Source organism: Tetrahymena thermophila (genome assembly GCF_000189635.1).
Source record: "Tetrahymena thermophila SB210 genomic scaffold scf_8254813, whole genome shotgun sequence".
NCBI classification, from domain to species: domain Eukaryota; phylum Ciliophora; class Oligohymenophorea; order Hymenostomatida; family Tetrahymenidae; genus Tetrahymena; species Tetrahymena thermophila.
This window is the reverse complement of record NW_002476569.1, coordinates 290,805-316,060: the sequence shown is the minus strand read 5'-3', so window position 1 is coordinate 316,060 and position 25,256 is coordinate 290,805. Positions and strand designations below refer to the sequence as shown.

Here is a 25,256-nt window from a genome sequence, read left to right as displayed (position 1 = left end):
TAAATCAATCAACTATTATTTATTTAATATTTTTAAGTTAAGTTAAAATTCATACAAATTAGTAAGAAACATGCCAATATATTTAATCATTTTAATACAATTGTTTAAAAAATTATTTAGGTTTTAAACTTTATAAGTAAATAAATAAATCAATATATTTATGATTCAAATGGATAAAGATAAGACTAAAATACATAGAGATGCAAAAAGGATTTTTGAGTTTGTTGTTGAGCTTTATTAGCAATCACTTGCTTATTGAGCAGCGCCAGCAGCAGAAGTACTTCCACTAGGACAAGATTAGCAAGTAACAGCAGCGGCAGTAACTCCATTAGAAGCAGCAACGGCAGCAGCAGTTTAGTAATAATTAGCTTAGCAGATATTGCATTAAGAAACATCACCTTAGCTTTATACTCCGTTGTTTCCTGTTCCAGTGGGGCAGTTAGAGCATTAAGCGGCAGTGGCAGCATTACCATTAGAAGCGGCAGCAGCTGCAGCATTCATGTAGTAGTTAGCTTAACATTAGTTGCAGACACTTAGATCAGCACTACCATTTGTATTACCACCAGCTGATAATGAAGGAGATGCAGTAGTAGATCCAGCTGGACATTAATTACAAGTACCTCCATTTTCAGCATTAACACCATAATATCCTTGATTGCACATACAAGCACCTACATTTCCTTGAGCATTAGAAGCACATTAAGCGTTTGCATAAGCAGCAAAAACTAAAAAGGCAATAAGAAGAGTTTATTTATTCATTTTGATTGAGTTTTTGATTGATTGATTAATTTATTTAATTTTTGATTTCTGATAAATTATAAAAAATTATTACTGTCTTTAGCCAATATTTAAATCAAATTTTAGACTTTTGTAAAAGCCTGAATTTAGTCAAAGAAATTTACTTAAAAAATATTGAATAAATTAAAGTAGAAGAAATAATAACTCTTGCTATAAATTAATTGAAATTAGACCTGAAATTTTAATAAAAAGAAAAAGAAATTTAACGAATTAATTGTTGGAAAAAATAAAAAGCATCTATTTATCTTTATTCTCTTCAATTCTGATAACATATATTTTCAAAAAAAAACCTCTTTTAATATTTGGTATCATAAAATTCTTAAGGGTTAATATATTTTTTAAAAGTAAATTGGAATTGAGATGTAATTAGGAATATGTACAAATAATAATATTATCTCATCCATTTTAAGTCTATTTATAGACTTTATTTAAAAAAATTAAATAAAATAACTTGAAAATATAATAAATTTAAAACATACTTAATAAATTATTGGAGAAGAAAAATATTTTTAAATTTTATGTTAAATTTCAAAAATGAAAGAGTGAATCTTTTATTTTTAATCTTTGTGAATACTTTCTCTAAAAAATATCACAAAATTGCTATATAAATTTATAGTTTATTTAATTACTTTAAATTTAATTTCACCTTATTAATTTAAAAAAGTTTATTCTAAATCAAAAAAATTTACTAATAATAAAAATATTTATTCAAATATTCAAAATTTTGTCAAGTTGCACATAAAAATTTATTTTTACTTATTAATATAAAAATTGATAAAGGTTTGAGTTTTCAAATATTTTATAAAGACATAGTTAATGGAATAAAGTACATTTTGAATCATACATATATAAAGAGATATGTTACATAAAACTTAATTTTTTATTTAAAAAACTTAGTGTTAAAGAGCATGTTTACATCTCAAGCAATATTACTTTTATTTATTGATATAGATAGATTCTTAAAGATATTTCTTAATTATTTCACATAAAAATTGAAAAAAGTAAAATAGACAAAGAGACTAAAAGAGTTTTGGAGTTTGTGGTTTAATTAGACTAACAATCACTAGCTTATTGAGCAGCTCCAGCAGCAGAAGTACTTCCATTAGGACAGGATTAGCAAGTAACAGCAGAGGCAGTAACTCCATTAGAAGCAGCAACTGCAGCAGCACTTTAGTAATAATTAGCTTAGCAGATATTGCATTAAGAAACATCACCTTAGCTTGAGACTCCGTTGTTTCCAGTTCCAGTAGGGCAATTAGAGCATTAAGCAGCAGTAGCAGCATTACCATTAGAAGCGGCAGCAGCTGCAGCGGTCATATAGTAGTTAGCTTAACATTAATTGCAGACACTTAGATCAGCACTAGCATTTGTATTACCACCAGCTGATAAAGAAGGAGATGCGGTAGTAGATCCAGCTGGACATTAATTACAAGTACCTCCATTTTCAGCATTAACACCATAATATCCTTGATTGCACATGCAAGAACCCACATTTCCTTGAGCGTTTGTAGCACATTAAGCATTTGCATAAGATGCAAATAATACAAAAGCAAGTAATAATAAAGTTTTATTCATTTTAAATTGTTAATTGAGTTTATAAAAGTGTTTGATTTAAAATTATTATTTTTTTTGATTAGATTGTATTTCTGATGAATTATACAAATTATAATCTTTTTCTTTGCTATCTCTTAATATTTAAATAAATATTGCGACAAGCGAGAACAAAATCTGCCTGAATTTTCAAAGAATAATTAAGATTAAATCTTTTTAATAAAAATAAATTAAAATAGATGGAAAATCTAACTAACTGTGGTAATAAATAACTTTTATTTTAGCCAGAATTTTTTAAAAATAATAATAACTATTAATTAACAGAAGTAAAAAGAAAATTTGATAAATTCTTACATGAAAAATTTATAAAAAAAAAAACAGTAATTAAAATATATCAAATAAATTCAGGTTAAAAATATAAAGAAAATTTAAATTTTAAACTTTTCTATTCTAAAATAAAATATCAATTTAAATTATTACCTGATTTAAGAATTTTAAAGTTAATAAATTTTCTACTCAAAATAATTTTTTTTCATACTATGAAAATTTAACCTGATAATCAAAGAATAGCAAATAGTAAGGAATGATCCTAGTGAAAAAATGTAATTAATATTTATTTATTATCTTTTATTGAAGAAAATATATGTTTAGTCTGATTATCTCAGACATTAAAAAATAGAGTCCTTTTTAAATCCTCATTTTTTTTCTCCATATATATTAAAATCCTCTCATTATCTAATATTATTTAAAAATGTGTAAAAAATATACTTTTTATACTTAAAATTTTAGATAAGACATTAAATATTTAGAAAAATTTATTTAGCTATCATTAAAATAATGAAATATTTCATTTAAGATTATTTAACACGAATAAATTTTTTAGGAAGATCAAAACAAATATTTATTTTAAAGAATCCAATCAAATTAACACAACACAAAATATTAAAAATAAATAAATAAATAAATTACAATCATGTTAATTAATTCAAATTTAATATCTCAATATTTATTTATATTTTTTTTAGTTAGTAAGAAAAATTTTTTATCAAGCAAATATTGCTAACATTAAAATAGACAATTATGCCAATAATAATTTTGAGCTTGTAGTTTAATTAGATTAACAATCGCTTGCTTATTATGCAACACCAGCAGCAGAGGTACTTCCACTTGGACAAGATTAGCAAGTAACAGCAGCGGCAGCAACTCCATTAGAAGCAGCAACTGCAGCAGCAGTTTAGTAATAATTAGCTTAGCAGATATTGCATTAAGAAACATCACCTTAGTTTTATACTCCATTATTTCCAGTTCCAGTAGGGCAGGTAGAACATTGAGCAGCAGTGGCAGCATTACCATTAGAAGCGGCAGCAGCTGAAGCAGTCATATATAAGTTAGCTTAGCATTAATTGCATACACTTAAATCAGCACTAGCATTTGTATTACCTCCAGCAGATAAAGAAGGAGCAGCAGTAGTAGTTCCTGAAGGACATTAATTGCAATTTCCTCCATTTTCTGCATTAGTACCATAATATCCTTAGTTACACATACAAGAACCTACATTTCCTTGAGCATTAGTAGCGCATTGGGCATTTGCATATGCAGTAAAAGCAATTAAAGCTATAAGAAGAATTGATTTGTTCATTTCAAATTAAGTTAGTTAGTTAGTTAGTTAGTTAGTTAGTTAGTTAGTTAGTTAGTTAGTTAGTTAGTTAGTTAGTTAGTTAGTTAGTTAGTTAGTTGATGAGCTTATTAATATTGAAGTAGTAAGTTTTTGAATTTTGTTAATTTTAAATTTCTGATGAATTATAAAAATTTCTACACTATCTTTGAACTGTATTTAAATAAAAAATTAAATTGTATTTTCAAATTAAAATATACCTGAATTAATTATGATTAATTAACAAATAGCAAGTAAAAAATTGAGTAAATGAAATAAAAGCGTGACTTAAAATAAATTAAAATTAAGCGTGAAATTAGATAAAATAGAAAAAAATAGTTAATGAATTAACTGGAAAGAAAATAATAGCAGTATTATTAAATTCTGATAGCAATCATTTCAAAATAAAGTGTAAAAATAAATATTAGAAACTAATTTTTTATTAATTAATTTGCATTTTAGTTTAAAATATTCTATTTAAAAATTAAAAATAAATATTTATAAACATTTTTTATGATTAAATTTTGAATTTATTTTTGGTTATTTGGAGTATTTCTTAATTAAAAAACTAAATAGTGATCTGTTAATAATTTCATATAACTTGGATTATTGTCTAATATAAAGTTTGTTTTTAATCTTGTAATATAAAATCAAATTTAGTATATTATTTGAAACAAGTTAAATAGAAGGTAAAAATTAATTTATTTTACAAAATTAATAAATTAACTCTCAAAATAGAAAAAAATATAAATTATTTTAGTCAATTTTTATTTGCCATACCCTAAAAACGCGTTAACTCGCAACCCACAAATTCAAAAAAATTTCGATTTATCTAGGTTTTCATCATAATACTTTTAAATTTTTATTTAATGTAAAAATGTTTTTAGAAGGGAGTAATCAGATTAGATGTAATAACTAACTTATATAAAATACAAACTCAACAATATTATTTATCTTAATTTAATTAAGCATTTATATTCATTTTTTGTATTGAGGATATTTTTTAATTAATTAATTAACTTCTATTTATTTATTTATTTATTTATTTATTTATTTATTTATTTATTTATTTTTCAATCTAAAAAAAATTTTTTGATTCAAGCAAACATTGATACAATTAAAATAGACAAAGATGCAAATAAGATCTTTGAGTTAGTGGTTTAATTTTATTAGCAGTCACTTGCTTATTGAGCTGCACCAGCAGCAGAAGTACTTCCATTAGGGCAAGATTAACAAGTAACAGCAGCGGCAGTAACTCCATTAGAAGCAGCAACTGCAGCAGCAGTTTAGTAATAATTAGCTTAGCAGATATTGCATTAAGAAACATCACCTTAGTTTTGTACTCCATTATTTCCAGTTCCAGTAGGGCAGCTAGAACATTATGCAGCAGAAGCAGCATTACCATTAGAAGCGGCAGCAGCTGCAGCAGTCATATAGTAGTTAGCTTAACATTAATTGCATACACTTAAATCAGCACTAGCATTTGTATTACCTCCAGCAGATAAAGAAGGAGAAGCAGTTGTAGTTCCAGAAGGACACTAATTACAAGTACCTCCATTTTCAGCATTAATACCATAATATCCTTGATTGCACATGCAAGAACCTACATTTCCTTGAGCATTAGTAGCACATTAAGCATTTGCATATGATGCAAATAATACAAAAGCAAGTAATAATAGTTATTTGTTCATTTATTTAGTTGAGTGAATAAATGTATATTGATTGGTGTAAAATTTATTATGTTTGTTTGTTAAGAATTGTTTTTATTATTATTTTATTATAAAATTTTCAGATAAAATATAGAAAGAATTTAAATTAGGAAGAGTTTGTTTTTTTACAATATTAAAATATAACCTGAGTTAAAAAGTATAAATTAAAATGTAAATATTTAATTTCTATTTCGAATTGTAAATTTAAAAATAACGTGAAATCAAAATAACCTAAAAAATTAAAATAGAACCACTTATATATGTAATTAAAGGTTCATTCTTAACTTGAAATTAATTAATTAATTTATAACTTAATTTTTATGGAAATAGATAAATAAATAAATAATCTTAGATGAAAATAAAAAGAATAGATTCATTTTCAATCAAGTATTAAATTAAATAGAAATTAGGAAATGCTCTATTTTTGCTTGAAATTGATTTGAGTAAAATAACTCATTACTTACTTACTTTCTTTCAAATCTTCTATTACATTTATTTGAAGGTATATTTTACAAAAATTGTTTACTTTTAAATTAAGATGAAAATAAATATAAAAGATTTAGGGAATTTGATTAGATCTAAATATAGTTTGTAACTTTGTAATAAATAATTTCTTTTAACTTAAAATATTTTAATTTTAAATAATATTTCATTGAATTTATAAAATATCTTTACTTACAGTTTTAACTTTAAGAATAAACCTCATTCATTCATTCTTCAACTTATTAATCTTATTTCATTAACATATATTAAATAGACAAAAACACTTTTAAAAAAAATATTTAATAATTATGAAATTTATGTATATCATTTATTATTTCTAATAACAAAGCAAACTATCTTATCTGTCACCAGTCTGTATATAATTATTTATTAAAAAGCATGAAATGAATTAAATTTTTTATTTATAATTTTAAAATAAATTATGACAAATCAAGAGACTATTTCAAATAATCAATGTTTGAATTATTTTAAGTAGAATGTTGTATTTTTTTTATTGCTTCATTTAAATGTTATTTAAAAAAATTTTTATATTATTTTTTAACTCTCTAAAAATACAATCAATTTATTTATTTACTTAAATTTTAGATATATATATACATATATTTATACTAGAAATTCAAAAAATAAAATAAAATTTTATTTTAATCAAATCAATGAATAAACTATTTAATATTTTTAAGTTAAGTTAAGTTAAAATTCATACTAATTAATAAGTAACATGCATATAGATTTAATCATTTTTTTACATTTATTTTAATAAACTATTTATGTTTTACACTTTATATATAAATATATTTATGATTCAAATTGAAAAAGATAAGACTAGAATAGATAGAGATACTAAAATGATATTTGAGTTTGTTGTTTAGTTTTATAAACAATCACTTGCTGATTGAGCAGTACCAGCAGTAGAAGTACTTCCATTAGGGCAAGATTAACAAGTAACTGCAGCGGCAGTAACTCCATTAGAAGCAGCAACTGCAACAGCTGTTTAGTAATAATTAGCTTGGCAGAAACTACATTAAGAAAGATCACCTTAGTTTTTTACTCCATTGTTTCCAGTTCCAGTAGGGCAGATAATGCATTAAGCAGAATTAGCAGGATTACCATTAGAAGCGGTAGCAGCTGCAGCAATCATGTAGTAGTTAGCTTAACATTAATTGCATACACTTAGATCAGCACTAGCATTTGTATTACCACCAGCTGATAAAGAAGGAGAAGCAGTTGTAGTTCCACCTGGACATTAATTGCAAGTACCTACACTTTCTGCGTTAGTACCATAATATCCTTGAATGCACATACAAGAACCTACATTTCCTTAAGCATTAGGAGCGCACTAAGCATTTACATATGCAGCAAATAGCATATAGGCAATAAGTAATAAAGATTTATTCATTTTAAAATGTAAATAAAGTTTATAAAAGTGTGTGATTTAAAATTATTATTTTTGCTTATTAGTTTTGTCTGATGAATAATAAAAAATATACTTTTTCTTTACCTTTTCTCAATATTTAAATAAAAATTAAATTATGGCAAGCGAACGAAAAAATCTGCCTGAATTTTGTAAAGGATAATTAAGATTAATTATAAATATATAATAAATTAAAAATGGAAGGAAAATTTAACTATGGTAATTAATTGATAATAAATTTCTTTAATTTAAGCCAGAAATTTTACAAATAAAAATAGCTATCGATGGACAAAGCAATTAAAGCAAAAGAAAATTTGGTAAATTCTTATATAAAAAATTTTAAAAAAATATATAATTAAAAAATGACAATTAAATTCAGGTCTATCTATCTATCTATTATTCAAAGAAAATTCAAGTTGTAAACTTTTCTATTCTAAAATAAAATATCAATAAAAATTATTTATTGCCTTAAACATTAATAGTTTTATTTTCAACTCAAAATAATTTTTTTTTCAAACTATAAAAATTAATTTTTAATATTGAAAACTTAGTTAGTATGATAATCAAATTGTAACAAATGTTAACGATCTTTATAAAAAAATTTAATCTATGTTTAATTATTATTTTTATATCGAAGAAAATATGTGTTTTTTAATTCTTATTATCTCAGGCTTTAAAAAAGTAACCTCTTTTTTTCATCATATAAATGCAGTTTCTCCTAAATTAAAACTACTTTAATTGATACCTAAAATTTTTTCAAAAAGAAAGTAGAAACACATTAAATATTCATAAATTTATTTTTTTACATTTCATAAAAATAATTAATTACACTATATCATGAAAATTATTAATTAATTTTAACAAAAAATTAAAAATAAATAAATAAATTACAATCATGTTAATTAATTCAAATTTAATATCTCAATATTTATTTATATATTTATATTTTTTTAGTTAGTAAGAAAAATTTTTTATCAAGCAAATATTGCTAACATTAAAATAGACAATGATGCCAATAATGTTTTTGAGCTTGTGGTTTAATTAGATTAACAATCGCTGGCTTATTATGCAGCACCAGCAGCAGAGGTACTTCCACTTGGACAAGATTAGCAAGTAACAGCAGCGGCAGCAGCTCCATTAGAAGCAGCAACTGCAGCAGCAGTTTAGTAATAATTAGCTTAGCAGATATTGCATTAAGAAACATCACCTTAGTTTTATACTCCATTATTTCCAGTTCCTGTAGGGCAGGTAGAACATTGAGCAGCAGTGGCAGCATTACCATTAGAAGCAGCAGCAGCTGAAGCAGTCATATATAAGTTAGCTTAGCATTAATTGCAGACACTTATATCAGCACTAGCATTTGTATTACCGCCAGCTGATAAAGAAGGAGAAGCAGTAGTAGTTCCTGAAGGACATTAATTGCAATTTCCTCCATTTTCTGCATTAGTACCATAATATCCTTAGTTACACATACAAGAACCTACATTTCCTTGAGCATTAGAAGCGCATTGGGCATTTGCATATGCAGTAAAAGCAATTAAAACTATAAGAAGAATTGATTTGTTCATTTCAAATTGAGGTAATATGAAAGTAGTAATTTATTTTTTTGAATTTTGTTAATTTTAAATTTCTGATGAATTATAAAAATTTCTGCAATTTCTTTGATCTGTATTTAAATAAAAAATTAAATTGTATTTTCAAATTAAAATCTACCTGAATTAATTATGATTAATTAAAAGATAGCAAGTAAAAAATTGGATAAATGAAATAAAAGCGTGACTTAAAATAAATTAAAGCTAAGCGTGAAATTAGATAAAATAGAAAAAAATAGTTCATGGATTAACTGAAAAGAAAAAGTAGTAGTTTATTAAAATATGATAACAACCATTTTAAAATAAAGTGTAAATATCAATATTAGAAACATTAATATGATTAACTTGGGTTTTAGTTTAAAATATTCTATTTAAATATGAAAATATATATTAAGAAACATTTTTTAAGTTTAAATTTTGAATTTTTTGGTTATTTGGTTATTTGGAATATTTCCTAATTAAAAAACAAAGAAGTACTATTTTTATAATAGCATATTATAGGGATTATTGTTAAATAAAAAGCTTTTAATCTTAAATTATAAAATCAAAGTTAACAAGCATCTTTTTTGCTACAGTTAAAAAAGTAAAAAACTAATTTATTTTACAAAAATAATAAAATAAATATCAAAAGAGAAAATATAAACTATTCTACTGAATTTTTATTTAAAATATATTCAAAAAAACTTGTTAAATTTTTTTACCAATAAATTATTTTTTTATGAGCAGGGTATTTTTCATTTACTTAATAAATTTTTTTATTGATTTGGAAAGGAGTAAGTAAGTAAGTAATAAGATTAGATGGAATTATAAAACAAAAACTCAACAATATTATTTATCTTAACTTAATTAAGGATATTAATTATTTGTATACTATTTTAGTATTGAGGATATGTATTTATTAACTTCTATTTATTTATTTTTCATTATAATAAAGATTTTTTATTCAAGCAAATATTGATACAATTAAAATAGACAAAGATGCAAATAAGATCTTTGAGTTAGTGGTTTAATTTTGTTGGCAATCACTTGCTTATTGAGCTGCGCCAGCAGCAGAAGTACTTCCATTAGGGCAAGATTAGCAAGTAACAGCAGCGGCAGTAACTCCATTAGAAGCAGCAACTGCAGCAGCACTTTAGTAATAATTAGCTTAGCAGATATTGCATTAAGAAACATCACCTTAGCTTTATACTCCGTTGTTTCCTGTTCCAGTTGGACAGCTAGAGCATTGAGCAGCAGAGGCAGCATTACCATTAGAAGCAGCGGCAGCGGCAGCAGTCATGTAGTAGTTAACTTAACATTAGTTGCAGACACTTAGATCAGCACTAGCATTTGTATTACCCCCAGCTGATAAAGAAGGAGAAGCAGTAGTAGTTCCAGAAGGACACTAATTACAAGTACCTCCATTTTCAGCATTAATACCATAATATCCTTGATTGCACATGCAAGAACCCACATTTCCTTGAGCGTTAGTAGCACATTAAGCATTTGCATATGATGCAAATAATACAAAAGCAAGTAATAATAGTTATTTTTTCATTTATTTAGTTGAGTGAATAAATGTATATTGATTGGTGTAAAAGTTATTATGTTTGTTTGTTAAGAATTGTTTTTATTATTATTTTGTTATAAATTTTTGCAGCAAAAATTTAGAAAGAATTTAAATTGAGTAAGAGTTTTTTTACAAAATTAAAAAATAGCCAGAATTAAAAAAAATATAAATTAAAATGTAAGGATTTAGTTTCTATTTCGAATTTTAAATTTAAAATTAACGTGAAATCAAAGTTATCTAAAAAATTAAAATAGAAGAACATTTTGATGAAATTAAAGAAGATTTCTTAATTTGAAATTAATTAATTGATAACTTAATTTTATTTGAAAAAGTCAAATAACCTTTGATTAAAATAAAAAGAATAGATTCGATTTCAATTAAGTACTTAATTAAATAGTAAGTGTGTATTTTAGAAAAAATTAAAAAGCTACAAATAATAGGACAAAGGCAAAATTTAATATAATATTAACATTTTTTCGTAAAACCTTTTAAAGTTAGCATTTGCTCTTAGTTTTTAGTTTGTTTTTTGATATTTATGAGAGTAATTTATTTTTTATCATATATGAACAAAATGACAAATATTTAAATGAATTTTAGTTTGAAAATCTTCTATTTTCTGTTGAAATTGAGTAAAATAACTCATCACTTTCTTTCAAACCTTCTATTATCTTTAAAGGTAAAGATTACAAATACTAATTACTTTAAATTAATATAGACAACTTTTCCAAAAATAAATTAAATTAATTAGAAGAATATTCAAATTAACATCTTAAGGTGAAAATAAATATTATACATTCGGGGAATTTGATTAGATCTAAAATGGTATATTTAAAGCTTTATAAAAAATAATTTCTTTAAAATTAATGATTTTTTTTATTTAAATAATATTTTGTTAAGTTTTGAAAATATATATCTTTATAATTTTAATTTTAAGAATAAACCTTGTTTTTTAGCTTAATCTGATTTAATACATACATACATATATATATTTAATAAAAAAAATACTTTTGCATTAAAATACTTGATAAAAATTATCAAAATTGCATTACTTAATTATATAATTAATATTTCTAATAAAAATCAAACTAACTTATCTTTATTTCATCATTTATTTAAAAGCATAAAATAAATTTAATTGTTGAAATATATATTTGATAAAGAATTATGATAAATCTAAAAAATATTAAAATAATGAATGTCCGAATAGCTCAGTATTTTATTGCTTCATTAAAATTTTTATTATTATATTTTTTAACTTACTAAAAATACAATCAATTTACTTATTTATTTATTTAACTTTTAGGTTTTTTTATACTAAAAATTTGAAATAATAAAATGAAATTTTATTTTAATTAAATCAATCAACTATTATTTATTTAATATTTTTAAGTTAAGTTAAAATTCATACAAATTAGTAAGAAACATGCCAATATATTTAATCATTTTAATACAATTGTTTAAAAAATTATTTAGGTTTTAAACTTTATAAGTAAACAAATTATTTATGATTCAAATGGATAAAGATAAGACTAAAATACATAGAGATGCAAAAAGGATTTTTGAGTTTGTTGTTGAACTTTATTAGCAATCACTTGCTTATTGAGCAGCGCCAGCAGCAGAAGTACTTCCACTAGGACAAGATTAGCAAGTAACAGCAGCGGCAGCAGCTCCATTAGAAGCAGCAACTGCAGCAGCACTTTAGTAATAATTAGCTTAGCAGATATTGCATTAAGAAACATCACCTTAGCTTTATACTCCGTTGTTTCCAGTTCCAGTGGGGCAGTTAGAGCATTAAGCGGCAGTGGCAGCATTACCATTAGAAGCGGCGGCAGCTGCAGCAGTCATGTAGTAGTTAGCTTAACATTAATTGCAGACACTTAGATCAGCACTAGCATTTGTATTACCACCAGCTGATAAAGAAGGAGATGCAGTAGTAGATCCAGCTGGACATTAATTACAAGTACCTCCATTTTCAGCATTAACACCATAATATCCTTGATTGCACATACAAGAACCTACATTTCCTTGAGCATTAGAAGCACATTAAGCGTTTGCATAAGCAGCAAAAACTAAAAAGGCAATAAGAAGAGTTGATTTATTCATTTTGATTGAGTTTTTGATTGATTGATTTATTTATTTAATTTTTGATTTCTGATGAATTATAAAAAATGATTACTGTCTTGAGCCAATATTTAAATCAAATCTTAGACGTTTGTAAAAGCCTGAATTTAATCAAAGAAATTTATTTAAAAAATATTGAATAAATTAAAGTAGAAGAAATAATAACTCTGGTTTTAAATTAATAGAATTTGGCCTGAAATTTAATTAAATAGAAAAAAGAAAATAAATTAACGAATTAATTGTTGGAAAAAATAAAATAACTCCTTTCTCCTCAATTCTGATAACAATTATTTTGAAAAAATAACCTCATTTAATCTTTGGTATCATAAAATTTTTAAATCTTAATTTATTTTTTAAAAATATATTGAAATTGAGATGTCATTAGGGATTTGTATTTCTAATATTATTTTCTTATTTGCTTTCTGAGTTTATTTTTAGACTTAATTTAAAAAGACTTACAATAATTACTTTAAATGGTAATATAATTCAAAACATACATAAAAAATGTTAGAAGAAACATAATTTTATAATTAAAAATTTTTATTAGCGTAAAATTTTTTAAAATGAAAAACTAACTTTCTTATTTTAAATATCTATGAATACTTACTTTCTCCATAAAATATGCAAAAAATTGTGCAATATTCATTCATAGTTTATTTAATTATTTTTAACTTAATTTTAAGCTTATCAAACCAAAAAAAATAAAAATATTTTTTCAAACTGTGAATGAAGATTTATTTTTACTAAACACTATAAAAATAAATAAATAAATAAATAAATAAATAAATAAATAAATAAATAAATAAATAAATAAAGGTATTAATTTTGAAAATATTTTATAAGGACAAAGCATATTGAGTGAAATTAAGTACATCTCAAATTATATATATATATTTTACAAAAAACTTAATTTTTTATTAAAATAATCTTTTTAATTAAAGAGAATGTTTAAATTTCATTAAATTTGATATTTATTAATTGGTATAGATTTCTTAAAGATTTTTCTAAGTGATTTCATACGAAAATTGATAAAATTAAAATAGACAAAGAGACTAAAAGAGTTTTGGAGTTTGTGGTTTAATTAGACTAACAATCACTAGCTTATTGAGCAGCTCCAGCAACAGAAGTACTTCCATTAGGACAGGATTAGCAAGTAACAGCAGAGGCAGTAACTCCATTAGAAGCAGCAACTGCAGCAGCACTTTAGTAATAATTAGCTTAGCAGATATTACATTAGGAAACATCACCTTAGCTTTATACTCCGTTATTTCCAGTTCCAGTGGGGCAGTTAGAGCATTAAGCAGCAGTGGCAGCATTACCATTAGAAGCGGCGGCAGCTGCAGCAGTCATGTAGTAGTTAGCTTAACATTAGTTACATACACTTAAATCAGCACTAGCATTTGTATTACCACCAGCTGATAAAGAAGGAGAAGCAGTAGTAGTTCCAGAAGGACACTAATTACAAGTACCTCCATTTTCAGCATTAACACCATAATATCCTTGATTGCACATACAAGAACCTACATTTCCTTGAGCGTTAGAAGCACACTAAGCATTTACATGTGCAGCAAATAGCACAAAGGCAATAAGTAATAAAGATTTATTCATTTTAAATTAGTAAAAGAGTTTATAAAAGTGTTTAATCTTTTTATTTTTTTTGATTAGTTTTTATTTCTGATGAATTATAAAATCAAACACTTTCCTTTACCTTCTCTTAATATTTAAATAAAAATTGTGGCCAGCAAGAATGAAATCTGCCTGAATTTAGTAAAAAATAATTAAGATTAATCAATATAAATAGAAGGTAAATTAAATAAACTGTGGCTATAAATTACTTTAATTTAAGCCAGAAGTTTTTCAAATTAAAATAACTTTTGATGGAAAAAATAACTGAAAGTAAAAATAAAATATGATAAATTCTTACATGAAAAACTTTAAAAAAATATTAAATTAAATTCTTATTATAATGAAAAGAAAATTCAAATTGTAAATTTTTCTATCCTAAAATAAAATATCAATTTAAATTATTGCCTGATTTAAGATTTTTAAAATTAATAGATAGATTTTCTACTCAAAATATTTTTTTATACTATGAAAATTTTTAATATTGTTAGCTTAGACAGATAGATAGATAATAAATGTTTAGAAAATATTAAGTATCTTTATCTAAAAATTTAGTACATTTTTAATTATTATTTTTATATTAAAGTAAATATGTGTTAATTCTTATAATCTAAGACTTTAAAAAATAACCTCTTTTTTTTCATCTTATAAACGCAGTTTCTCTTAAATTAAAATGACTTTAATTGATACCCAAGATTTTTTTCAAAAATGATGAAAAGGATATTTTTAAAAATATACTTATATAAAATATTTTTTTACACTTTTTGAGGAAAGACATTAAAAATTTAGAAAAATTCTTTTGGTTCTGATAAAAATAAATAATGAAACAAACTTTATCATTAAAAAAATAATTTTAAAAGAAACAATATTTTATTTAAAATAATTTAATGTTAATAAATTTCAGGAAGATTAGAATAAGTATTTAAAGAATCTTATCAAATTTTACAATGCAAAAATTTAAATATAAATTACAATTGTATTAAATACAAATTTATTATATCAGTATTTATTTATTTATATTTTTTTAGTTAGTAAGAAAAATTTTTTATCAAGCAAATATTGCTAACATTAAAAGAGATAATGATGCCAATATTATTTTTGAACTTGTGGTTTAATTAGATTAACAATCGCTTGCTTATTATGCAGCACCAGCAGCAGAGGTACTTCCACTTGGACAAGATTAGCAAGTAACAGCAGCGGCAGCAGCTCCATTAGAAGCAGCAACTGCAGCAACAGTTTAGTAATAATTAGCTTAGCAGATATTGCATTAAGAAAGATCACCTTAGTTTTATACTCCATTATTTCCAGTTCCAGTAGGGCAGGTAGAACATTGAGCAGCAGATGCAGCATTACCATTAGAAGCAGCAGCAGCTGAAGCAGTCATATATAAGTTAGCTTAACATTAATTGCATACACTTACATCAGCACTAGCATTTGTATTACCTCCAGTAGATAATGAAGGAGAAGCAGTAGTAGTTCCTGAAGGACATTAATTACAATTTCCTCCATTTTCTGCATTAGTACCATAATATCCTTGATTGCACATACAAGAACCTACATTTCCTTGAGCATTAGTAGCGCATTGAGCATTTACATAAGCAGTAAAAGCAATAAAAGCTAAAAGAAGAATTGATTTGTTCATTCCAAAAATTAATTGAGTTAGTTAAAGAATTTTATTGAAACTAGTAATTAATTATTTTGAATTTGTTAATTTTAAATTTCTGATTAATTATAAAAATGTTTACTCACTTTTTTTGGATTGTATTTAAATAACAAATTTTATTTGCAAAATTAAAATCTACCTGATTTATGATTAATTAAATAATAGCAAGTAAAAATTGGATAATTGAAATAATAAGCATGAATTTAAATAAATTGAAATTAAGCGTGAAATTAAATTAAATAGAAAAAAAATAGTTAATAAATTAACTGGAAAGAAAAAATAAATAACAGTATGTTTTATTGAATTCTGATAACAATAATTTTAAAATAAAATATAAAAATATTAGAAAGTTTTTTATTAATTTCCTTTTAATTTAAAAAATTCTATTTAAAAATGAAAATAAATAATAAGAAGCATTTTTTATAATTAAATTTTGAATTTTTTTTGGTTATTTGGAGTATTTCCTAATTAAAAAACAAAGAAGCATTCTTTTAACAATTTAATATAACAGGGATTATTTTCAATAAAAAGCCTTTAACCTTATATTATAAAATCAAAGTTAGCAAGCATATTATTTACAAGGGTTAAAACAGTAAAAATTAATTTATTTTACAAAATTAATAAATCTCAAATTAGAAATTATAAATAATTCTACTGAATTTTTATTTAAAATATATACAAAAAAACTTTTTAAATTTTTTACCAATTTTATGAGCAAGGCATTCCTATAAATATTGATTGAACATATACTAAATATTTAATACTAGTTTGAATATTAGTTATCTTAATATATGTTAGTGACTAAATAAAATTTAAAAATATCAAATTCAAAATTTATAATTTGAAGAAATTTTTAATTTAATGAAAGAAATAAAAGAATAAATATTAAACCTTGAGAAGAATTTCTAATCTAATGATGATAAGATAGATAGATATGTGGATTACAAGATAATCACTACTCCAAATTAACTAATAAAATAAGAAAAAGCAATAATAAAGGATAAGCAAAAAACTTGACAATATTTATATGAAATTGAATTTTGGGACCAACAGCAACATACTATCATATGAAAATTTAAAAATACCCATAAATTAAGGGGGGGGGGGGAGTTAAAATTTTTTTTTTTTCAGCTGACAGTTTTGTTTATTTTTTTAAAATTTTTTATATTGAAGTATTTTATTAATTAATTAATGAATTAAAACCCTTATAAAATTAAGTAATTAATTTTTACTCATTAGTATTTAAAAAAGTGGAAGTTGTAAAAAAAAATAAGAAATAATTACTTCTGTTTAATTTATTGTTACAAATAGAGCTAGCTATTCTCACACAATAGTTTTGTGAGTAAGAAATATATATATATATATTTAGTAGAACAATATATAATATTTTATAGAATAAAAAAATAAAGAGTAAATAAAAAATAGGTCTTGGAGCTGTTCGAAACCTACTCTGTCTGATACAGTTTTTTTTATTATTTTTAAATTTTCTTTTAATTCATAAAAATATTAATTATTCTACTAAATTTATATATCCTACTCACAGCGAAATAATTATTTGAGAATAACTATACTAACATTAAAAAATTTAAATGATAAAAATATTATATTGAAAATAATAATTAAAATTAGAATACTATTTAATACATACTTTATACATATTATATTTATTTATTTATTTCTTTATTATATTAAAAATATTTCTTAATATTTTTGTAATTTCATCAAAATATTGATAAGATTAAAGCAGATAAAGATATTAATAAAATATTGGAGCTTGTAGTTTAATTAGATTAACAATCGCTAGCTTATTAAGCGGCACCAGCAGCAGAAGTACTTCCGTTAGGGCAAGATTAGCAAGTAACAGCAGCTGCAGTAACTCCATTAGAAGCAGTAACTGCAGCAGCAGTTTAGTAATAATTAGCTTAGCAGATATTGCATTAAGAAACATCCCCTTAGCTTTATACTCCGTTGTTTCCAGTTCCAGTGGGACAGTTAGAGCATTAAGCGGCAGTGGCAGCATTACCATTAGAAGCGGCGGCAGCTGCAGCAGTCATGTATTAGTTAGCTTAACATTAGTTGCAGACACTTAAATCAGCACTGGCATTTGTATTACCACCAGCTGATAAAGAAGGAGAAGCAGTAGTAGTTCCAGTAGGACACTAATTACAAGTACCTCCATTTTCAGCATTAACACCATAATATCCTTGATTGCACATACAAGAACCTAAATTTCCTTGAGCATTAGCAGCGCATTAAGCATTTGCATATGATGCAAAAACTATAAAGGCAATTAAGAGAGTTAGCTTGTTCATTTGTAATTGAATTAATGAAAGATCTTTCTTGGGTTTAATTTATTTATTATTTTTTGATTTCTGATGAATTATAAAAATTATCTATCAATTACCCTCTTTAAACGAAATATTAATAAAAAATAGATAGAGATTTAACTAAATCACCTACCTGAATTTAAGATATAGTCAACAAAAAATATACTAAAAATTAATTAAATTAAAGTAGAAGAAAAAATAACTCTGGTTAAAAATATATTTAAATTAGGCCTGAATTTTTTTTAAATTAAAATAAATTAACGAATTAATTGTTGGAAAAAACAAAAAGACAATCAACCAATCTACTTTATCCTATTCTGAATGAATTATTTTCAAAATAAACTGTTTAGACATTTTTTTGAATCTAAATAACTCAAAGAAAGTTTCAATAAATATCACAGGTGCGATGATATTGAATGATATTTTATTTTTAATTTGGATGGGATTTAAAAATAATATATATCCTTAATGATAAAAGCGCGACATTTTAATTTTTTGTAAATAATAAATAAATCTACTAATAAAAATATTTTATCAGCTAAGAAATTCTAATTTAAATTTATTTTTAAGATATTTTTCAATTAAAAATATTTTTAAAAAATAATTTTATTATTTTTGATGTAGATTTAATATTCAAGCATAATAAGCATAATGATATTTATTTGTTAATCAAGATTTCTTTATGAAGTATCTCTAATTATTAGTCTTTTCACTCAAATAAAGATAACATTAAAATAGATTGACTAATAAACAAACAAACAAACAATCAAATAAAAAAGTAAGCATGATTTTTGAGCTTGAATTTTAATTAGAAAAGTAATTAATCGCATTACCCAACTTTAGCAGCAGATGTATTATTAATTGGGTAAAATTAGCAAGTAAAAGCAGAAGTATTCACTCCTTTAGAAATAGAAATTACCATTAGAAGATATCAGTTGCAGCAATAATATAGGTATTAGCTTAGCATTAGTTTCAAACACTTAAACAAGCATTTACCATTTATATTTAGCTCCTCTATTATAAAGTAAGAGGACTAACTGAAGTATTAGTAGTATAGCAGGAAATTGATTGTAATATTTTCCATCTTTATCATATACAATAACCTTAATAAAATATACAAGAACAACTACATTAACTAAGGATATATATATATAAATGAAATATTAATTGATATTTAGATTATTTGTTTAAAGTTTTATTTTTAAAATATTTTAAATATTAATGTTTGTTTTTCTATATTAAATGTTTAAAAAATTATTTTTAAGGAATTCTTAAAATATATAAAATATTTTTTATTATCGAAAAAGTGCCAGTTTAATTAAGAATTTGATGAATTAAAATATTTATTTACTCTTTGATTTTTTTAGCTTTATTTGTTAATTTTAAAATTGCGTGAAATTTTAATTTAGAATATATTAATAGTAGAAGAAGAAAAACAAAGAGGAGTTTTAAGCTTGTATGTAATATTTTAAATTAAATGATCTTTTAATTAATTGTTGAGTGGAATAAGATATAATTTAGTCAGATACATACATACATAAATAAATAAAAATACAAATAATTTTCAATAAAATCAAAAGAATTATCTCATCATTAAATTGTTATTGGTATTGGAGTAAGAAGATTAAGAATATTTTATTTTACTTTTTGAGCTTACTTAATATACCTATAAAATAAATAAAGAAATAGATAATTGATTTATTTAATTTATATTTTTAAGTTTTTATTCTTAATTTAATCATCAAATCTAAATAATTATACTTTAATTTGATAAAAATACTTTTTTAAATCAGAATGTTGAGCAATAAATAAATAAATAAATCAATCTCAAAGAAGATTGATTGTCAATTATTTTTATTGTAAAAAATCTATTAAAATTTTACCTGAATAGTTATTAATTAATTTGTTTAATAAGAATATAAATGAAAAGAATTCTTTGAAATATTAAGTGAAAAGTTAAACAAAGAATATTTATTTATTTATTATAAATCAAACGACCAATATTTAACAAACAACTAAAATATTTATTAAAATCTATCATTCATTTATAATAAATTTAAGATTATTGATTAATGTTTATTATTCTAGCTCATATCAAATTCAAGCTAATAAAGATGTAATTAAAATAGCTAATGAAGCAAAAAGCATCTTTGAGCTTGTAGTACTAGAAGTACAAGCAGTTGATGATGTAGAGCCAGCAACTGAAGTACCACTAGGACATTGTTAGCAAGCAGAAGCAACTCCAGTACTAGCAGCAGTAGTTTAATAATAACCAGCTTTGCAAATGTTGCATTATGAAAGATCACCAACAACAGTGGCTCCAGTATTTCCACTATTATTAGGACAAGCAACGCATGTAGCAGCAGCAGCAGGTGCAGGAGCAGCTGCAGCAGCAGCGACGGCAGTCATTTAGTAGTTAGCTGAGCATTAAGTGCAGGCACTAACATCAGCACCGGCCATAGTGTTAGATGTGGTAGAGGGAGCAGCAGTAGTAGTTCCAGTAGGGCATTAAGTACAAGTTTAACCTTATGCAGCACTAGTACCATAATATCCTTGATTACACAAACATGTTCCTGAAACTGATGATGCGTTAGTACCACATGTTTAAGCATTTGCATAAGCAGCAAATAAAACAAAAGCAATTAAAAGTATTGATTTATTCATTTTGAAAGATTTAATGAAAGAATGTTTTTTTTTTGTTTAAGAAGTATTTTCTTTATTTTTTTTTGAATTTATTTATTTCAAAATACTTAAATATCATCCGGTTTTATAATAATTTTAACTAGTTAATTTTTTCTGATCAAAGAAAGAAATAGCCAGAAATAAATTCATATAAATAATATTCCATTCTATCTTAATTAAAATTATTTGATAATTAATTTACTAGTTAAAATAGAATGTTACAATTTCAGGACTAAAGTTATTCAAACTAAAAAAATTAAAGCTAAAAATTCACCTAATAATAAAAGAAAATATCATTAGCTTAAAATTTCAATTCATATTAATAATTGCCTGAAATTATTATTAAATCAAAAATTTTGGTGAAATATTCAAATAGATTTATTTTTTTTATACCAGTTGTACAAAGAGTAAAATAAAATGCATGCTATCTATCTATCTATTTATAAAAAGATATAGAATTTTAAAGATGGATACGAATAAAATTTTAATTTATTATTGTGGCATATTATTTGTCAATTTTTTAAAATATTGAAACTCAAAAATATTTTAAAAATCTTTATCAAATATTTAAAAAAATATATTAATTTTAAAATATCTGCTTATAATTTTTGCAATATTTTAAGAAGATAACACCTAACGAACATGAGATAAAAGATTAATATTAAAATTACATCAAATTATTTATTGTAAGTGCATTCCTTGAAAATAGTAAAGAGAAAAGCACAATCTTTTTATTAAAATAGAATTATTTAAAAAATAAATTTCTAAATAGAATGCAATAAACTGATTGTTATTTTTAAAAAAATTTAAAACATAGAAATTTATTTTATTTTTTTTTTTACTTCGATAAATGATTAAAAGACAGATAGATAGCATTGAACAAGGCTTTTTGGGAAACATGATTATTGAAAGTAAATGCAAATATTGTAATCTAATTATTTTCAAAATAAAATTTTACCTGAAATCAAATTTAGATAATACGTAAAAAATTAAGAAAGATATCAAAGAAATATACTTTTTGCTAATATTTTAATGTAATTAAAAAAAGTAAGCTATAATTTTTCATTAATCTAACGAAGACAAAATACATATTTATTGTTAAATATTAAAATTTATTGTTTGATACTTAATGCATAAAATCTAAAAATATGATAGTCATTTTTGGATATTAAAAAATATTATAGCTAATCAAAATATATTTTAATTCATAACATCAAAGCATATAGAATTAGTATAAAGAATTATGAATATTCGATATTCGACGTCTTTGATAGTGAGAGAATTTATTATATGATTGTAAATTTATTTTAATTACATCAAATATTAAGTAAGATATTTATTTGCATTTTTGTTTATACTTTTAATATGAAAACATAAAGCAAAAAAATATATTTATTAATTAATTGAGTCATCAAAATGGATAGAAAATAAAAATTTAGAAATTAATAATTTTTCATTTTCATGTTAAACTAAGAAAAAATGGATTTATAGTTTTTTCTATTAAAAGACAACCAAAATTTCTGCTCCTTTCATTTTAGTTAGTTGTATGGCAAAATATATTTTAAAATGTTTAATAGAAAGCACTAAACACTTTTTTAACTATTTAGGAGACCCAAAATATTTGTATTTAAATAGATTTTTGGGAGAACTTACTTAAATCAAAAAAAGTCTTTTGAAAATTTGTAAATTAAAAAGAAAATATTCTGGCTAATTTTTAGTAATTAATTAAATTAAAATACGTCAGAATTTTAGCAATTTATTAACTAGTCAATTATTAAAAAAAGAAGAATTCTTTTTTTACCGGATCAAATTAAGCCTGAAATTTTTTAATTAAAGTACTTAATATGAATAAAGGAATTTAACTTTGAAAAGTGCAAAAATAAATAAATTGGTTTGAAATTGGTTTATTTTAATGTATTTTAGAAGTGAAAAATAAATAAATAACTAAATTATATATATGATCTACCACACTCTATATATTACGTAAAAAGTAAAAAAAAATCCTCATTATCCAAATTAAACGAAATTAAACGAGTCAATTATTTGTTTATAAACATGAATTAATTATTTTTTTATAAACATGAATTAATTATTTTGAGTTAAGTATTTAGTGACGTTATGATAATTAACTGCATACTTTTATATATTTAATTGTAACGTTAATAATACATATTAGCTTTTAAATAAAGATTAGGTTATATTTTTCTACTTTATGTTAGTTAATTTACTTATCAATTTTTTTGTAATACTATCATTTAGTGAACAGCTAAAATTGGCTTTTATCATTGATTGATTATCAATTTTATTTTATCTATTTTTCTCAAAAATTTATGAATTAAGTTACTATTTAAAATTTAGTAAATCAAATGAGCTGAAAAGTAACTTTGTCAAGATATTGCTTTTAAAAATGGTTTTCTTATTTATACATATTTATATGTTTATCCCTCCTCTAATGCAATATTTGAAGAGTTTTTTTTATGTTAAAAACCAGCAAAAATGTATATGATATCTATATTTAAAAGCCAATAGATGATAATTAATTTGATTATTTTATAGCTATTTATTTATTATTTTTATGACAACAATATATTAACTAATTGAATGAACAAGTGTAAATAAAAAATCTATTAAAATATATCCATCCATTCATTCACTATATTTGATAAATGTTTAAAGAAATTTAATTTACTCTTTTTTATTAAATTTATCATTTATTATTTGCATTTATTTTAATTAAATTCTTAGAAATAAAGTTTATATTTCCATCTAAATAAATTAGCAGTAATATCTATCTATCTATCTATCTATCTATCTATCTATCAACTCAGCTATAAAATTGAAATTATGTACAAAATGTTTAAGTTAAAAACCAGCCAAAAAGTATATAATATCTATATTTAAAAGCCAATAGATGATTCTAATTTGATTATTTATACGCTATTTATTTATTATTTTTATGAAAAATATATATTAACTAATTGAATGAACAAGTGTAAATAAAAAATCTATTAAAATCTATCCACCAAATCATTGATTATATTTGATGAGTGAAAGAATGAAAATGTAAGATAAATGATAATAATAATAAACATTTCTTTCTTATTTAATTATTTATATTCTTCTTTTGTTTTGAGCAATAAACAGATATTTATTTAATTATTAATTGTAAATATATAAATCAAAGTGGATAAAAATACATTATTTATTTTAAATTAAATAACAAATATAAATAATTTCACTTATAAAACTTCAACATGTTTGATGTAAAGACTATTTGAATGAAAAAACACATTTAAAATCTATTTTTTTTTTTGAATTAAAATTTTATAACAGTTTATATTTTCTTAGCATTAATACGTTTTGTTTATTAGTTAAAATGAACTATTTATTAATTTTTACAATTATTCTAATAATAAATCTTATATAGCAAATGTCTATTTAATTGAAATTTTATCTTCTAATTGTTACTAGATTAAGCATTTATTTTTTATGATTTAGCTTTTAATTAATTTTTCTAAAATTAAATTAGATCTCATCTCAAGATTTTTTTTATTTTTATTCATTCACTTTTATATAGTCTATTTTATTTTTCTAATTTTATAACATATCTTATTTATGTATACCATAATAAGACCACACCTATAATTGATTCCCTTATTGCGGTTTCAGATAGATAGATGTTTTTATTAATTTTACTTAGGCGTTTTTTCTTTAAGCTTATTAATTCTTTTATACTTTAAATCAAAATATAACAAACAATAATTATAAAATATTTTTTATTATTTATCACATTCATTCTTAAAAAGATTTACTTTTATTTCATTAAAAAAAGGGTGGGTCATCAGCCTAATATTTTTTATTTAAGTAGATTGATTAATTAATTTGTACTAATTAGGCTTTGATTGTAAGTAATATTAATAAATAAATGAAAATTCAACTCCAATAATTATCTAGAAAATGGTTATCTTATTTTAGGATAGAAAGACTATTTGCTAAATTAAGCCTTTTATTAAAAAAAATGTAAAAGATTTCTTTGAAATAAATAAATAAATATATGAATATCTTAATATAT

At 22.8% G+C, this 25,256-nt stretch overlaps 13 protein-coding genes across 13 annotated transcripts in view; 2 read left to right on the top strand and 11 right to left on the bottom strand. All coding sequences in view use genetic code 6, as the record gives it.

The window, feature by feature from the left end:
- Positions 1-165: 165 nt before the first annotated feature.
- On the bottom strand, positions 166-759 carry TTHERM_00363050 (immobilization antigen; the record flags this gene model as incomplete). The annotated part of the gene is made up of 1 exon (XM_001007416.1): positions 166-759. The coding sequence occupies one exon, from the start codon at positions 757-759 to the stop codon at positions 166-168; it is 594 nt and encodes a 197-aa protein (XP_001007416.1).
- A 1,020-nt stretch (positions 760-1,779) lies between these two features.
- Positions 1,780-2,373, bottom strand: TTHERM_00363040 (immobilization antigen; the record flags this gene model as incomplete). The annotated part of the gene is made up of 1 exon (XM_001007415.1): positions 1,780-2,373. One exon carries the CDS (start codon positions 2,371-2,373, stop codon positions 1,780-1,782), a length of 594 nt encoding a protein of 197 aa, XP_001007415.1.
- A 1,021-nt stretch (positions 2,374-3,394) lies between these two features.
- TTHERM_00363030 (immobilization antigen) lies at positions 3,395-3,988 on the bottom strand (the record flags this gene model as incomplete). Its single annotated transcript, XM_001007414.1, has 1 exon — positions 3,395-3,988. The coding sequence occupies one exon, from the start codon at positions 3,986-3,988 to the stop codon at positions 3,395-3,397; it is 594 nt and encodes a 197-aa protein (XP_001007414.1).
- A 1,112-nt stretch (positions 3,989-5,100) lies between these two features.
- On the bottom strand, positions 5,101-5,694 carry TTHERM_00363020 (immobilization antigen; the record flags this gene model as incomplete). The annotated part of the gene is made up of 1 exon (XM_001007413.1): positions 5,101-5,694. One exon carries the CDS (start codon positions 5,692-5,694, stop codon positions 5,101-5,103), a length of 594 nt encoding a protein of 197 aa, XP_001007413.1.
- A 1,324-nt stretch (positions 5,695-7,018) lies between these two features.
- Positions 7,019-7,612, bottom strand: TTHERM_00363010 (immobilization antigen; the record flags this gene model as incomplete). The annotated part of the gene is made up of 1 exon (XM_001007412.1): positions 7,019-7,612. One exon carries the CDS (start codon positions 7,610-7,612, stop codon positions 7,019-7,021), a length of 594 nt encoding a protein of 197 aa, XP_001007412.1.
- Positions 7,613-8,601: 989 nt separating this feature from the next.
- Positions 8,602-11,269, bottom strand: TTHERM_00362990 (immobilization antigen; the record flags this gene model as incomplete). Its single annotated transcript, XM_001007410.2, has 2 exons — positions 8,602-8,834; positions 10,396-11,269. 2 exons carry the CDS (start codon positions 11,267-11,269, stop codon positions 8,602-8,604), a joined length of 1,107 nt encoding a protein of 368 aa, XP_001007410.2.
- A 1,008-nt stretch (positions 11,270-12,277) lies between these two features.
- Positions 12,278-12,871, bottom strand: TTHERM_000362989 (immobilization antigen; the record flags this gene model as incomplete). The annotated part of the gene is made up of 1 exon (XM_012795463.1): positions 12,278-12,871. One exon carries the CDS (start codon positions 12,869-12,871, stop codon positions 12,278-12,280), a length of 594 nt encoding a protein of 197 aa, XP_012650917.1.
- A 1,032-nt stretch (positions 12,872-13,903) lies between these two features.
- On the bottom strand, positions 13,904-14,656 carry TTHERM_00362980 (immobilization antigen; the record flags this gene model as incomplete). Its single annotated transcript, XM_001007409.2, has 1 exon — positions 13,904-14,656. Exon 1 carries the CDS (start codon positions 14,495-14,497, stop codon positions 13,904-13,906), a length of 594 nt encoding a protein of 197 aa, XP_001007409.2. The 5' UTR covers positions 14,498-14,656.
- Positions 14,657-15,560: 904 nt separating this feature from the next.
- TTHERM_000362979 (immobilization antigen) lies at positions 15,561-16,154 on the bottom strand (the record flags this gene model as incomplete). The annotated part of the gene is made up of 1 exon (XM_012795462.1): positions 15,561-16,154. The coding sequence occupies one exon, from the start codon at positions 16,152-16,154 to the stop codon at positions 15,561-15,563; it is 594 nt and encodes a 197-aa protein (XP_012650916.1).
- Positions 16,155-17,896: 1,742 nt separating this feature from the next.
- On the bottom strand, positions 17,897-18,487 carry TTHERM_00362970 (immobilization antigen; the record flags this gene model as incomplete). Its single annotated transcript, XM_001007408.1, has 1 exon — positions 17,897-18,487. One exon carries the CDS (start codon positions 18,485-18,487, stop codon positions 17,897-17,899), a length of 591 nt encoding a protein of 196 aa, XP_001007408.1.
- An 864-nt stretch (positions 18,488-19,351) lies between these two features.
- Positions 19,352-19,543, top strand: TTHERM_00362960 (hypothetical protein; the record flags this gene model as incomplete). The annotated part of the gene is made up of 1 exon (XM_001007407.1): positions 19,352-19,543. One exon carries the CDS (start codon positions 19,352-19,354, stop codon positions 19,541-19,543), a length of 192 nt encoding a protein of 63 aa, XP_001007407.1.
- A 1,059-nt stretch (positions 19,544-20,602) lies between these two features.
- Positions 20,603-21,244, bottom strand: TTHERM_00362950 (immobilization antigen; the record flags this gene model as incomplete). The annotated part of the gene is made up of 1 exon (XM_001007406.4): positions 20,603-21,244. Exon 1 carries the CDS (start codon positions 21,164-21,166, stop codon positions 20,603-20,605), a length of 564 nt encoding a protein of 187 aa, XP_001007406.3. The 5' UTR covers positions 21,167-21,244.
- A 3,994-nt stretch (positions 21,245-25,238) lies between these two features.
- Positions 25,239-25,256, top strand: part of TTHERM_000361950 (hypothetical protein) — a gene marked incomplete at both ends in the record, with an annotated part of 400 nt that continues 382 nt past the window's right edge. Inside the window, one exon of the mRNA XM_012795461.1 lies at positions 25,239-25,256. This exon is cut by the window's right edge and continues 170 nt beyond it. Within this exon, the coding sequence (XP_012650915.1) occupies positions 25,239-25,256 (18 nt within the window).